At 43.7% G+C, this 15,569-nt stretch overlaps 1 protein-coding gene across 1 annotated transcript in view; it reads left to right on the top strand.

Moving 5' to 3' along the window:
• DYM (dymeclin) overlaps positions 1–5,494 on the top strand; it is a gene marked incomplete at its 5' end in the record, with an annotated part of 238,346 nt that extends 232,852 nt beyond the window's left edge. The window contains one exon of the mRNA XM_011964148.1: positions 5,095–5,494. Within this exon, the coding sequence (XP_011819538.1) occupies positions 5,095–5,244 (150 nt within the window). The remainder of the gene's footprint in view (positions 1–5,094) is intronic.
• Between the last annotated feature and the right edge of the window lie 10,075 nt (positions 5,495–15,569).

Here is a 15,569-nt window from a genome sequence, read left to right as displayed (position 1 = left end):
GCCTCCAGCTTTGTTCTTTTGACTTAGGATTGTCGTGGCAATGTGGGCTCTTTTTTGGTTCCATATGAACTTTAAAGCAGTTTTTTCGGAGTTGCTTTTTCTTGTCGTTTCAAAGATGAAATGAGTAATTATATGTAAATTCTTTGAATACGCCTGCCACGTAATAGGTAATCAGTTGTATTAGCTGTAAATGTTAGGTATAATCTCAGAATTTATTATTTTTTATGGGGAACTTCTATGGAAATAATGATTGATCAGCTTGAAGAATAACTTCATAATAAAATCTACACATGTCTTCTCTTGACAGATAGTTTATACTATTTTATACTATTTTTGTATACTATCATATGCTATATACTGAATGTTCCTGAGATTTTGTTTGCAACATTTGAAAGCCATAGTTACTACTAGCCAAAGAGTGTACTTTCCAGTTAGAGGAAAGATCTCTGTTGCTGAGAGATGTCCTGTGCTTTTGTGGAGGGTGAAATGGATTATTGTTTCGACATCAACTTGAGGCATTTTCACCTCTGGTTGTACCAGGTGGTGGGAAGGATAGTCATGGGGGTGCCAGGTATTTTTCCCAGATCCTCTCTTGCAGGATTTCAAGACAGTCTTTGACTCATTACTCCTTCTAGCGGAATAGTCGTCAGAGTTTCCCCAAAGCCATGAGGGCAGGAAAACTTACTGCCAGCCCATAAACTTGGTAGCAGCTCTTGCCTAAGTTTCTGTAATTCAGCTGGAAGGAATTCTTCTGAGAGCAGTTTACAGTTTGTTGGTTTTATTTCCCATTCCACCCTCCTTAGAGATGCAGAAAGCAGCCCCACATAGGCTGCCTCACAGCCTCTCCTAAGGCCTTCATGGGAAAACCCCCACATAAGTCACTGAATGGAGAAAAGCTTTCACATCTTTGAGTCATTTTTATTTCTAACAATGAGAAGTGCGTGTTAACAGCGACATTACCACATAGAAATATAAGATGTTATTCAATGAAAACAGGCCGTGAGGGGACTCTGCAGCCCTACCCAGCCCCTCTCTTCTCTCTAAGTACGTGTGAGGTTTTCCAAACTTTGAGGCCATCTAAGAACTAGGACTTTCATCTCCATTATTATGGGTGAGTTTCATTTCTTCTTCACATAGCACCACTGTCCTCTCATGATTGCCCTCATGTGGTTCTTTTTTTAAGGACCAGCAGCGTGCTGAGCTCTGTGCCTCGTACCCAGAAGGGTTTCATGGAGCCTAACAATCAAATTTAAGGACGACTCATTAGGGTGGCCGGAACTCTGATGTCACTTTTCAAACTAACTTTGCACACAGTCAGACCCAGGCTTTAAACCTGACTCTACTCCAGCAGGCTGCACGACCTTGCACCGGGCACTGAGCCTCTCTGAGCTCCAATTTACCTTCTCTTTGTGGGGTTGACACTGGCTTCAGCGGGACATTTGGTGACTGACCAGGATGCCATGGGAGCTTCAGACAGGCGTGGTGTGTGGGGAGCGTGGGTTGGTGGGAGCTACTTGTTGCCCCCATCGTGCTACAAATGCTGATTTTTCACAGAAAAGAACATCATCTTGTTGGTACCTCTAAGACACCTGATTCCATGATGAAGACTTCCCTCTAAGCACCCACATACCTGAGAACCCCATGTCAGGCTGGAATCAACAGTGTGTGAGGAGGCTCCCAAACTCTCCAGGCCCTAGGAGACACCCCCACCAGCAGTTAGGGAACACCCAGAGAGCACTGTGCAGGGAAGGTGGGGGACAAGGGGACTTCAGGAGTGAACGAGGAGGGAATAGAAAGCTGGGGACATTAGGTGTCAGCTGAGAGGAGGGAAAGAATAAATAAAGATAAAGCTGGGGCCTCATTGAGCTCTGGCTCATGCTAGCAAGTGCTGGAAATAGAGCCACATCTTGAGCTGATCAAACTTTGTCAGCCAGACTGACCCAAAGAGCCCAGTTAAAGAAGTTGTCCCCTCCATTGCAGTCATGAACAATGTCATCAGCAGACACTGAGACTTCCAGCCTGCGCTGGTGATGGCAGAGAGCCTGAAGGAAACACTGATGGTCTGAAAAGGCTCGGGTTTCATTGAACTAGAGTAGTTTTGGAAAGGGGACTGCAGTGTAGGGGTGCAGGGCATGGGGAGATCTTAGTGCTGGAGCTTGGCGCCTATTTATATAACAGTCTGGTAGCCACGAAGTGGGGAGTTGCTGATCACTGAAGCCATAGCAAACAGGGGCTGTGCTGTCTGATGTGTCGAAGTTACATCAATGGCCAGAACAACCTCCATTTTAGGAATTCTTACACACTTTTTCAAGATGTAACTCTTGCCACAAAGTCTTTGCAGCTTTGCTCTGCTCCTCTCTGATCATTCTGGAACTCTGAAGACCCAGCACTTAGATGTTTTTCGTTGGTTTTCTTAAATTTATTTTTTAAATTTAATTTTTTGGTTTAATTATTTTTAGAGACAGGGTATCACTCTTTGGCCCAGGCTGGAAAGGACTGACATGATTCTAGTTCACTGAAGCCTCAAACTCCTGGGCTCAAGCAATCCTCCCATCTCAGCCTCTCGAGCAGCTACAGACATGCACCGTCACATCTGGCTGATTTTTAAATTTTTTGTAAAGATAGGGTCTTGTTAGGTTGCTCAGGCTGGTCTTTAACTCCTGGGTTCAAGTGATCCTCCTGCCTTGCCTTCTCAAAGTGCTGGAATTACAGACATGAGCTACTATACCTGGTCCAGATGCTTTTAGTTTTAATCACTGTAAATGTTACTTTAAAATTCTTGTTATTGTGTGTGTGTCCGTGTGTGTGTCTGTGTTGTGTCTGTGGGTGTGTCTGTGTGTGCATGTCTGGGTGTGTCTACATGTGAGTGTGTGGGTGTCTGTTTTGTGTTGTGTGTGTGTACGTATCTATGTGTTGTATGTGTGGTGTGTGTATGTGCATATCTGTGTATGTGTCTGTATGTGCATGTCTGGTTGTGTGTGTGTCTGGTGTGTGTGTGTCCCTGTGTATGCATGTCTGGGTGTGTTGTCTGTGTTGTGTGTGTTGTGGGTGTGTGTGTTTCGTATGTGTTGTGTTTGTATTGTGTGTGTGAGTCTGTGGTGTGTGTGTGTGCGTGTCCGTGTGTGTATCTGTGTGTGCATGTCTGTGTGTGTGTCTGTATGAATGTGTGTGTGAGTGTGTGGTGAGTGTGGGTGTGTGTATGCACATGCAGCTCCTCTACCTGCTCCTCCCCTTTCCTAAATATATTTTAAATCCACCCAGCTAGCATCATCCTAATTCAGGCCTGTTTCCCACATCCCTGGACCAGGCTCCTGCCCCTGCCTGCTGCACCATGCCCTCCAGTTCTCCCCGCTGTGATGGGAGCAGCCACTGCACAGTGCCATTCTCATGCCGCAGCCTTCAGGCCCTTCAGAGGTTTCTGGGACCTTATGTGCAGCTCCCGAGTCTGACCTCTGCTCCCCAGTGTGTGCTCTTCCCCCATCTCCTCCTTAGCTTCCAGTGTGTTGTGCCTCCTGCCTCACACCCAGGCCTTCCCCATGCGGGGCCCTCCAGGGAAGCGTCACCTCCCCTTCATCTGGCTGCCACCTCCTCCCTTCTGGCTCCTTGTCCTTCCCTGCCTTGCTGCCCTGTTATTATTGATTTTTTGTTACTGCTGCTGCTGTTTCTGTCTCTATCCTCTATGAAGATTTACCTTCCGTGAGAACAGGAGCTAGGTTTGGCCACTGCACCTCCATATCTCTAGGCCCTGGCCCACACAGTGCCTGCCTGGTACCTGGCAGCAGAGAGTCAGTAGAATGAAAAATGAGTGAATGCACAAATGAATGGACTCCCATAAGAAGGACTAAATTAGATAATACACACAAAGCATCTACAGTGTGTCTGGGACATAGTTGGCCCTCAATACATGGTTGATTGCTTCACTGATTCATTCACTCATCTGTTTATTAAGTGCCTGGCTAATATCCCTGGGGACGCAGCAGCTGACAAAACAGATAAAAACGTCTCTGCCCGATGGGCCATGCCTTCCAATATAATATAATAAGTGCGGCTATGGATGCATGTGGGGAAGTGTGTGGTTTCCTCTCTTTCTCTATTGCAGCCCCCTCTCTCTCTCAGCCTTCCACCATACTCCTCCTCCCAGGACCCTGTCCCCTCTCTCCCCACCCAACCTGGGACAAGGGTCACCAAGCTGCAGCTACTCCTGCCAGCGATGCCTTGGCAAAGGAGCAGCCCAGGGGCCTTGGGTAGACTCTAGCCGCTCCTCAAGCTGCTGAAAGTGGAATCACTTCCTCTGCCCTGGCTGGAATTAATAGATCAGGAGTAAAAGTGGAAAATCAAAAGCCCAAATCCCAGTGATGTGCTAAAACGGAAGTGCCGCTGAGCTGCACGACTTCTTACATAGCAGAGGACTGGAGTTTGCAGACCAGGGCACCCGCAAGGTGTTTGTAGAGCCAGGCCTAGGCCTTTTCCCAGCCTCCATGAGGAGCAGCCTCCGGTTCCCTCTGCAAAGCTGAAGCCACTGCTCCTGCCTCCAAGGAGGAAGAGACTGAGGCCAAGCTATGGCTGAGCAAGCTGGCCACCCCAGACCCCTGCTCCTCCAGAGTAGCCCCCCTCCACTGGTGGCACACACCTGCTCCTTCACGTCAGGGCTCAGGATTGTGAGGGGAAGGTCCTCGCCTCCAGAATGACGGAACCCTAAGGACAGTGCCTCTCAAGAGCCAGTCCCCAGCGTCACACTCTGGGGAATATCAGCCTGAGCCCTGTCTGCCTCCCAGGCAGGGTCCATGTCTCAGCTGGGATATTTCTCATCATACCGTAACCACGGGTGGGGTCGCTAGCAGGGAACTATCAGCCCAACTGACATTAGCCAACCAAGACCCATTGTGTTATTTGCTCTCCCCATCGGTAATTCACATTTTCTCAGGAGCCATTTGACAGCTGAAATATTTTAAAGCCCCAGATCTCTCAGGCCCTGTGACCAGCTGGCAGGGGTGGGTGAGCTTCCCGCACACCACAGCACCACCTGCAAACTCCCACCGCTTTTGCTTGTGCGTGGAACTGTGGGATTATAAAATCATCTTATTTTCATTGCAGAAATTTCCAGAATTGAAATTCAAATATGTGGAAGAGGAGCAGCCTGAGGAGTTTTTTATCCCCTACGTCTGGTCTCTTGTCTACAACTCAGCAGTCGGCCTGTACTGGAACCCGCAGGACATCCAGCTGTTCACCATGGATTCCGACTGAGGGCAGGATGCGCTCCCACCCGGACCCCTCTAGCCAAGCAGCCCTTCAAGTTCTTTTATTTCTGGGTAACAGAAGTAGACAGACAGATTACTTGGTGTATCTTCTGTTAAAGAGGATTGCACAAGTGTGTTTTCCTCACACACTTTGATTTGGAGAATTGGTGCCAGTTGGCAATAGATCACTCAGCGTAGATAGTAGTGCAAAAAGGGGAGGAAATACACAATAATAAATGTAAAAACCTGCTATTCAACATGCAGTTTTCTTTCGAAGCCAAAAACCTAGAGCTTCCCCAAGATCCTGATGCCCTAGGCACATCACACTGCAACAGTGCACAGTGCACAGTATTCAACCGTGTACACTATTCAGCAGTGTACACTATTCAGCAGTGTACACTATTCAGCAGTGCACACTATTCAACAGTATACACTGTTCAACGGTGCACACTGTTCAGCAGCGCACACTGTTCAACTGTACACTATTCAACAGTGTACACTATTCAGCAGTGTACACTATTTTTTTGCATGTTCAAGATACTTGTTTTGGTCTTACGTGTGTGTGTGTATGTGAGAGAGAGAGATTCCTTTAACATTAAGGAGCATCAATGAGAAAAGATGATGAGGCAGGAATTAATAAAGAAATGAAGTCGTGTGTGTGTTTGGTTGCCTCTCAGAGGGCCCATAATTTCATAAACACCATGCCTGGACAATTTGATATTAATCTTTAACACCTCTGCATCTTTCCTTAAAAAGGAATATGGGCTGGATGCAGTGGTTGTCATTTGTAATCCCAGCACTTTGGGAGGTTGAATCAGCAGAATCGCTTGAGCCCAGGAATCTGAGACCAGCCTGGACAACATAGTGAGATCCCATCTCTACAAAAAAACTTAAAAATTAGCCAGGCATGGTGGCACACTTATGTAGTCCTAGCTACTCAGGAAGCTAAGGTGGGAGGATTGCCTGAGCCCAGGAGTTCAAGGCTGCAGTGAGCTAAGAAGGTACCACTACACTCCAGCCTGAGCCACAGAGCAAGACCCTGTCTCTAAAAAACAAAACAAAAAGGCCGGGCGCGGTGGCTCAAGCCTGTAATCCCAGCACTTTGGGAGGCCGAGACGGGTGGATCACGAGGTCAGGAGATTGAGACCATCCTGGCTAACACGGTGAAACCCCGTCTCTACTAAAAACTACAAAAAAAAACTAGCCGGGCGCAGTGGTGGCGCCTGTAGTCCCAGCTACCCGGGAGGCTGAGGCAGGAGAATGGCGTGAACCCGGGAGGCGGAGCTTGCAGTGGGCTGAGATCCGGCCACAGCACTCCAACCTGGGTGACAGAGCGAGACTCTGTCTCAAAAAAAAAAAAAGAAAAGAAAAGAAAAGGGCTACGTCTCATAAAGCCCAGATTAACTTTTCTGTGAATATGGCCTGTGAAGTGTTGCTGGAATTAAATTGGAGTCTAGCACAAATTAAGTTAATCTACTCTGTATTAATCATTAGGAAAAAGAAAAGCTTCATTTGAAAAGTCTTTTTCCTTCACACACACTAATAGAAAAAGGAGAGTAATTTGTTCATACTGTATTCCACGTGGGATGAAAAGCACGTTTTGCTCTTTGTTTCTGGTTTTTTAAAAACCCTTCTGGGCTGGTGTGATCTGCATGTTGGTGCCTGAGCTGGAGGAAGGAGCTTCTCGGAAGGAAACAGCCACTGGGGCTGCACTAAGGGCCAGTTGGGACTTTCCTTTCCAGTCACACTCTGTGTCCTCACGGGCCCCTTCACAGTCTAGATAAGGAGCCTAGTTTCATTCCCAAAGGAAGAGTATTTGCTCTTCAACATAGAAAGCACATAAGCCCAGACGAGACTGAGCACACTGTTCGAATCCACTGCGAGCTCATCTGTGTCAGGGCTGGCTTCTCCTGTCCCGTGTCCCAGGGCTGCAGGCCCGTGTCATTCAGGTCCATCACATCTTCTGAGGGCCTTGGAGGAACCATTCTCAGTCACCCCAAGCTCTGTAAAAGGTCAAAACACTGCCAGCATCTTAGTGCACCGCTGTGTGGGCTCCACACGGGAAGGCCTGGCCAAGCTGCGCTCTCAGAGGCTGTTGAGGTAGGGCAGGCAGCTTCCTTATCCTCGTTTGGAAGGAATGAAACAGTCTCCCTGAGGCTGAGGGACTCATGGAGGGCCCATCCCTGGTAAGGTCCCAGAGGCAAGTGCAGCTTGCCGCCCGTCCCCGAGGGGCTTGTTCTGTCAGGCCTCCTCCGGTCACTGCTGACTCCTGTGTTCACCTCAGAGCGCATGTACAGGGCATCCAGGCTAGAGGTAAGGCTCAGCAACAGCTTCTGCTAATACTTAGTCAGCTTTGCAGAGGAGCCAGTCTGAAGGAGGAGGAGCAGTACTCTCAGCCAGCAGGGGGAGTGATGATTATCATTTCAGGTAGCAAGGGTATGTATTTCCTATGTGGGGAAATAATCTGCAACTTTAATTTGTTTCCAAAGCATTTTGATTGGCTTCCTTTTCCTTTAAACCAAAAAATGTTTAAATGTTTAAGGGTCATGTGGAGCAGCTGAGCTTCTGACAGGACCACAGAACTGTCCACTGAGTCTGAGGGCTGGGCAGTGCCACAGGACAGTCCCTGGGCTGCAGGACTGTCAGTGCTTCTCATGGGAGGCAATGAGGCCCTTCAGAAACCCAGTCATCTTGACATAGGGTACACTCCCAAGGAAGGCCTGATTGGGGAATCATATGGCCTCTCCTCCGGGCCTCCGGGCTCACTGAGGTGCCCCCAGAACCCTGATTGCCCTCCCCTCTTTCTCTCTTCTCATTCATCACACAGTAGAAGCACTCACTGGCTAAAAGCTCAGCTGGGGCACCAGCCTCCAAGGAGGCCTGCAAGTGATGCTCCCAACGCTGGCTCCCCCTCAGGAGGGAGGCCTCACCACATGCCATCACTGCCTCAGCTCTACAAAGTCACCAGAGGCTTCTTCCTTATTTTTGTGAAAGATTTATTATATGGCAATAAATCTGAATGATAAACTTTCATTATACTTGCATTAATTTTGAGTATTAGTTTGCTTAGAAATTTTTACACAAAGTAAAAATGTGTAATGATGCAACATAGGATCATCATGTGTTCAGATGGAAATTAACATCTGATTTTACCCAAGATCGGAGGCTGTTACTGCATTGTGTCATTTTATCAACAAAGACTTCTGCCACAATATTTACTTTTAAAAGAATGTGTCCCTTTCAGTAGCATCTTCCCTATCAAGAGTTCAAGGCACTTTGCAGAAAAGCTTCAGAATTCTAACTCTAGTTCCCACAGTCACCCATTGAGGCTGGTGTCATACAATCTATGAACGACAATCTTGCAGCAGGACTGCCACCATTCAGCAGTGCAGACAACACAGCTCAAGGACAAAGACAGAGAAAGGAAAGAAGAGAAGGTCCCTGAAGGTGAAGCATAGAAAGTACACTGCACACACAGTTCTCTCTAGAAGGAAAGCACAGGAGCTGGGGAGTAGACGATGGGAAGTGGAAAGGACACAGGACCAGCATCAGAACACTCAGCAACTTCTTAAGAGCTTGCTAAGGTACATCCAAGAGAAATGTTTAGTGGGGAAACTTTTAAGCACTAAACTTGTTAATATATCATACTTTAAGCAAAATTTCATCCTTTAGATTCCGGGGAGCCGGGGTTTTGCGTTGGGTGGTAGAGCTCTCCGCAGAACTGAGTCACTCTGCGTTTTTTTTTGCAGAGCCATAAATTAGTTTGCGGCACTTGCTGATGCTTCATAGGCTGGAGTTTGCAAGGTCAACCCTTTGGGTCTCTTAATTCTCTCCTAGGCGCTATCCCTGCAATATCAGTAGTTGCCACTTGATTTTAGGGACTGATCCTTAGGCCTTCTGACTCCAAATTCAGAACTGTTCCAGTGCCCTACATCATCACCTCCTGGAGTCAAAGAGGTCAGAGTTTCTATTCAGTGATGAAGAGCCAAGCTAGCTATGCATATGAAGAACTAAAGTAGATTATAGCACACGATCCACAGCAAATAATGCATATTTATTTTGTATGAATTATATTAAAACATACAATTTAATCACATTAGGGTATAGCTATTCAGAGGTCCCATCCAAAGCAAGGGAGACTCACCAGTAGCCCCAAGACCCTTGGTCAGGTCATACTCCAATCCCTAATCTGACTTCACAAGGCTATCTAAGTGTCAGCTGCTCAGACACAGCCTCTGGCATTAGCAAAATCCCCTAGAGGAAAAGCAGCCCCATAGAGCTGGACAAGTAATACTTAACTATCTTGTTGGCTCTGGGATCCTTCAAGCAAATTTTTAAAATATTTTTACCAGATTTCCAAATTGTCCTTAGCTGGAGGGTTGGTCCTCCATTACTGTCATTGGACTATCGCTCATGGGTACTGCAGTTCAACTTCTAAACCACCTCAGTACCTGAATGTGGTCGGAGGTGAAACCAGATTACTGATGCCTTCAGGTGCCCTGCTGAAGCAAATGCAAATTCTGTGGAGGAAGTGAACATAACCCAAGGCCTCAAATTATTTCTGCATTGTTGCAATAAGAAATACCCAGGTATGGGAGAAGACCAGACAACATTAATTACTTGAATTAAAACCATTAGAGGAAAAAGACCAGACAACATTAATTACTTGAATTAAAACCATTAGAGGAAAACATAGACAATAGAAATATCCAAAAGGACTCCAGATATATTAGTCACAGAATTTAAAACAGCTATGCTTACTGTGTTCAAAAAAATGAGACGCATGGTTAAGAATTTCAGCAGAGAGTTAGAAACTGTAAAAGGTCCATTGGAAATTCTATAACTAAAGTAGTGTAATGAGAAGAATAGTGAACAGGTCTAAGAGCAGATTAGAAATAACTGAAAAGAGAATGAGTAAGATGAAAACTCGGGGTTGAGGGGTGGGAGCAGGAATTACATAGTAAAAAAAAAAAAAACAATATAGAGGATAGAGGGTAAGAGACTTAAAGGATACAGTAAGCATGTCTGACCTAAGTGTAGTTGGCATCTCAAAAGAGTAGAAGAAAGGGATATTTAAATAAATAGCTGAGAACTTTTCCAAAACTCATGAAAGATATCATACCAAAAATTCAAGAATCCCTCCCACAAAAACTTCAAGTGGGATAAATAAAAACAATCCACACCTAGAAACATCATAGTAAAACTGTTGAAGACCAAAGAAAAATAATATTTTAGACCTGCTGGGGTGGGAGGAGGGAATATAACCATTAAAGGAGCAATAATATTAGACTGACAGCTCCTCAGCAGAAACAATGGAAGACAGTTAAATACTGCCTTTTCTGGTTCTGAAAGAAAATGACTGCCAATCTAAAAATTTCTAATCAGGGAAAATATCCTGCAAAAATGAAGAGGATATGAAGACATTTTTAGAGAAACAGCTAGAAGAATTAATCAGCACGCCTACCCTAAAGGAAAACTTAATAGGTGTTTTACAGGCAGAAGGAAAATAATTCCAAACATAAGGACAGAGCCCTAGGAAGGATTGAAGAGCAATGAAAATGACACATAAGTATTGACTACATAAAACAGTAATTATGGGCCAGGCGCAGTGGCTCAAGCCTGTAATCCCAGCACTTTGGGAGGCCGAGACAGGCGGATCACGAGGTCAGGAGGTCGAGACCATCCTGGCTAACACGGTGAAACCCTGTCTCTACTAAAAAATACAAAATAACTAGCCAGGCGAGGTGGCAGGTGCCTGTAGTCCCAGCTACTCCGGAGGCTGAGGCAGGAGAATAGCGTGAACCCGGGAGGCGGAGCTTGCAGTGAGCTGAGATCCGGCCCCTGCACTCTAGCCTGGGCGACAGAGCAAGACTCTGTCTCAAAAAAAAAAAAAAAAAAAAAAAACTAATTATGTATTATGGAGTTAATATATAGAGAAATAAAATACATGAAAATAAAGGGATTTAGGTGGGAATTCTAAGTGTTCTAAGACACTTGGCATCATCCAAGAAGAGAGTAAAAATCCATTTAATATTAGTCTTTGACAAGTCATGTTTGCCTGATAATATTTGAAATATCAATAAAAGTGTATAGCTTTCCACATAAGAGAGAATTGGAATAATCATTTCAGTGGACAGATTTAAGAATTGCAAAAGAGTCTGAGAAAGAAGAAAAAGCAGAACAGGTGGAACAAATAGAATGCAAGATATTTATGATTAATCCATTATTACACTAAATGTAAATGGACTAATGCTCAAATGTTGGCAAATATTGTCAGCCTTGTTTTAAAAACAACCATATGCTATTTACAAGAGACACTTTTAAAACATGAATTTAGAAATTTTGAAAGAAAAAGATGGAGAAATACATACCCAGCAAACAGTAACCATGAGGAAACTGGTATAGATATATTTAAGTAAACTTTAAGGCAATAATTTTTTTAAGAAATGAAAGGGTCAATTCAATTACTAGAAAGATAATTAAATTTATATGCACTTGAAATATAAACTCAAAATATGTAAAAGAAAATTTGATAAGAAATTTAGGCAAATATGCAACCAGAGTGATATTTCAATGTGCATATTTTGTTAATAGGTAGAAAAAAAGCTAGCATACAAAAATCAAGTTATAGAAGATTTAAGCAAATGAAATGAGCAAACCAAATGGATGTGTGTAGGACACCAAACTCAATAACATACTTATCGAATACAAATGGCACACACTTCAAAATACTGGGCTATAAAAGTTTCAACAGGCTAGGCTCAGTGGCTCACCTCTGTAATACCAGCACTTTGAGAGGCCAAGTCAGGAGAATCACTTGAGCCCAGGAGTTTGAGACTGGTTTGCGCAACATAATGAGGCCCCACGTTTATAAAAAATACAAAAATTAGATGGCCATGGTGGCATGTGTCTGTAGCCCCAGCTACTTGGGAAGGTGAGGCAGAAGAATCACTTGCGCCCAGGAGGTCGAGGCTGCAGTGAGCTATAATTGCACTACTGCACTCCAGCCTGAGTGACAGCAAGACCCTTTCTCAGAAAAAAAAGTCTCAACAAACATGAAAATACTTCAAATGAAATACGTTCTCTGACCAGAATAGAATCAAGACAACTTATTTACAAAAAGATAATTTTATAATCCTCATATTTTTAGAAATATATTTCCAAGTAACCCAGCTGTCAAAAGAAATCTTAATGGAAATTTGAAATATTTTGAACTGATCATGAAAATACTACATATCAAAACTAATGGAGAAAAAAACTTGTGGGATGCAACTAAAACCATGCTTCAGAAGATGTCTTTTAATTTTATTTTAAATTTAGAGAGTACATGTTCAGGTTTGTTACAAGAGTATATTGGTGATGCAGAGGCTTCTAATGATCCTGTCACCCAGATAGTGAACATAGTACCCAATAGAAAGTTTTTCAGCACTTGCTTCCCTCTCTCCTTCCCTTCCTCCCTGCTTTCGGAGTCCCTGGTGTCTACTGTTCCCATATATGTATCTTTAAATGTTTATGTTAGAAAAGAAGATATGTATCTTTAAATGTTTATGTTAGAAAAGAAGAAAGGTTAAAAATCAATTAAGCAATTACCTCAAAAATTTTAAAAACCGCAAATGAAACCCAAAAATAAGCCAAATTACTGATATAGAACACAGATATACAATAAAGGGAATCAAAGTCAAAAGTTGGTTATTTAAAAGGGTTTAAAAGGATTAAGAGGATTCATCGGCTGGGCACGGTGGCTCACACCTATAGTCCCAGCGCTTTGGGAGGCCGAAGTGGGCAGATCACCTTAGGTCAGGAGTTCAAGACCAGCCTGGTCAACATGGTGAAACCCCGTCTCTACTAAAAATACAAAAATTAGCTGGATGTGGCAGCGGACATCTGTAGTTCCAGCTACACCGGAGGCTGAGGCAAGAGAATTGCTTGAACCTGGGAGGTGGAGGTTTCAGTGGGCAGAGATTGCGCCACTGCATTCCAGCCTAGGCGACGGAGCCAGACTCCATCTCAAAATAAATAAATAACAGGATTCATAACCCCTTAAAAGACTGATCAAAGAAGGAAGGAGAGGCCGGGCGCAGTGGCTCAAGCCTGTAATCCCAGCACTTTGGGAGGCCGAGACGGGCGGATCACGAGGTCAGCAGATAGAGACCATCCTGGCTAACACGGTGAAACTCCGTCTCTACTAAAAAATACAAAAAACTAGCCGGGTGAGGTGGCGGGCGCCTGTAGTCCCAGCTACTCGGGAGGCTGAGGCAGGAGAATGGCGTAAACCCGGGAGGCGGAGCTTGCAGTGAGCTGAGATCCGGCCACTGCACTCCAGCCCGGGCGACAGAGCGAGACTCTGTCTCAAAAAAAAAAAAAAAAAAAAAGAAGGAAGGAGAAAGGGCAGGAGAGAGGAATAGCCAGTATCAGAAAGGAAAACAGACACACACACACACACACACATTAGCTGAGAATGCTGGTGTGTGCCTGTAGTCCCAGCTACTGGAGAGGCTAAGGTAGGAGGATTACCTGAGCCCAGGAGGTAGAGGCTGCAGTGAGCTGTGGTCATGGCATCACGCTCCAGCCTGGGCAACGGAGAGACCTTGTCTCAAAAATATGTATACATATTTAAGAGAATATTATGAATACCAATAAATTTTAAATCTAGACGAAGTGATCTTCATTGCAGTGATAGGTGTATACATATGTCTAATCAAATTGTACACTTTATTACATATGTGTAGTTTTTATATATTAAGTATTCCTCATTAAAGTTGTTTTTAGATTTTGCATAAAATGAACAAACTATTAAAAAAAAACTCTCCAAAAAGAAAAAACTCTCCAAAACTGACATGAAAAGATCCTGAACATTGGAATCATCCTATATGTAGTGCATAAATTGAGTCCATAATTACAATCTGCCACAGGAAATTTACAGACCAAGATGGCTTTGGTAGTGAATTTAACCAAACATTTAAGAGCGAAATAATGCCAATTTTAGACAAACTCTCCCAGAAAATAAAAAAACCTTCTAATTTGTTTTATGAAACCAGCTTAACCTTAGATATGAAGAATCTGCCAAGAACAATACAAGAAAGGAAAATTACAGGCCAGTCCTCATGGTATAGATGCAAAAGGTCTAAACAAATGTTAGCAAATAGAAACCCCCAATCTACAAATACAATGTGTAAAAATACATCATGATCAAATTGGATTTGTCATTCACAAATCAATTAGAGGTTATTCATATAAACAGAATACAGAAGGAAAAGTAAATGATCTAAATAAATGCAGGGGAAAATGTGATAAAATTCAGCAATCTTGAGTGATAGAAATGCTTAGCAAACTAGGAAAAATGGAATCTATCTTAATCTTACAAATATTATTTTAAAACTACAGCAGGCCGGGCACGGTGGCTCAAGCCTGTAATCCCAGCACTTTGGGAGGCCGAGACAGGCGGATCACGAGGTCAGGAGATCGAGACCACCCTGGCTAACACGGTGAAACGCTGTCTCTACTAAAAAATACAAAAAACTAGCCAGGCGAGGTGGCGGGCGCCTGTAGTCCCAGCTACTCAGAAGGCTGAGGCAGGAGAATGGCCTAAACCCGGGAGGCGGAGCTTGCAGTGAGCTGAGATCCGGCCACTGCACTCCAGCCTGGGCGACAGAGCAAGACTCCGTCTCAAAAAAATAATAATAATAAATAAAACTACAGCAAACACATCATACTTAAAATATCAAAAGCTTTCATTCTGAGATCAGAAGCAAAAAAAGGATGTCTATTATCACTTCTATTCAAAATGTCAGTAGGTAATGCTATGCATGCCTATTTAGGGGGGAGTGTACTGGTACCTTAAATCACTTTGAAATGCATCATGAAAAGGGAAAAAAGGATGGCTTGATGGATAGATATATACGTGATAAAGCAGATATAGTAAACTTGGTAAAATCTAGAATGGTAGAATCCAGATGGTGGGTATACAAATGTACACTGTGCAATAGTCAATTTTGCTATATGTTGAGGAAACTATTACCTGAGTTCCTGACCTAGTACAGCAAGATTTCCTTTTAAATTAGTTGGGTAGGGTCAGAAGAAAATTAACTATCATTATTTGTAAATGACATGATTGAGGATATAGATAATTTAAAAGAATTTGCCAATAAACTAGTAAAATTAAAGTTTCTGGATACAAGGTTATAGACAAAAATAACTTGTATTTCTGATGCTAGCAATAAACAATTAGAAAGTGAAATTTTAAAAATGAACCATTTACAATAGCATTCTTTAAAACATTAAATACTCAGAGATCAATCTAAAATAAAGTGTGATTGAAACTAAAGATCTAAA

This window comes from Colobus angolensis, unplaced genomic scaffold (genome assembly GCF_000951035.1).
Source record: "Colobus angolensis palliatus isolate OR3802 unplaced genomic scaffold, Cang.pa_1.0 Scaffold645, whole genome shotgun sequence".
Classification (NCBI taxonomy): Eukaryota; Metazoa; Chordata; class Mammalia; order Primates; family Cercopithecidae; genus Colobus; species Colobus angolensis.
The sequence above is the reverse complement of the archived record's forward strand: the minus strand, read 5'-3'. Positions and strand labels throughout refer to the sequence as shown.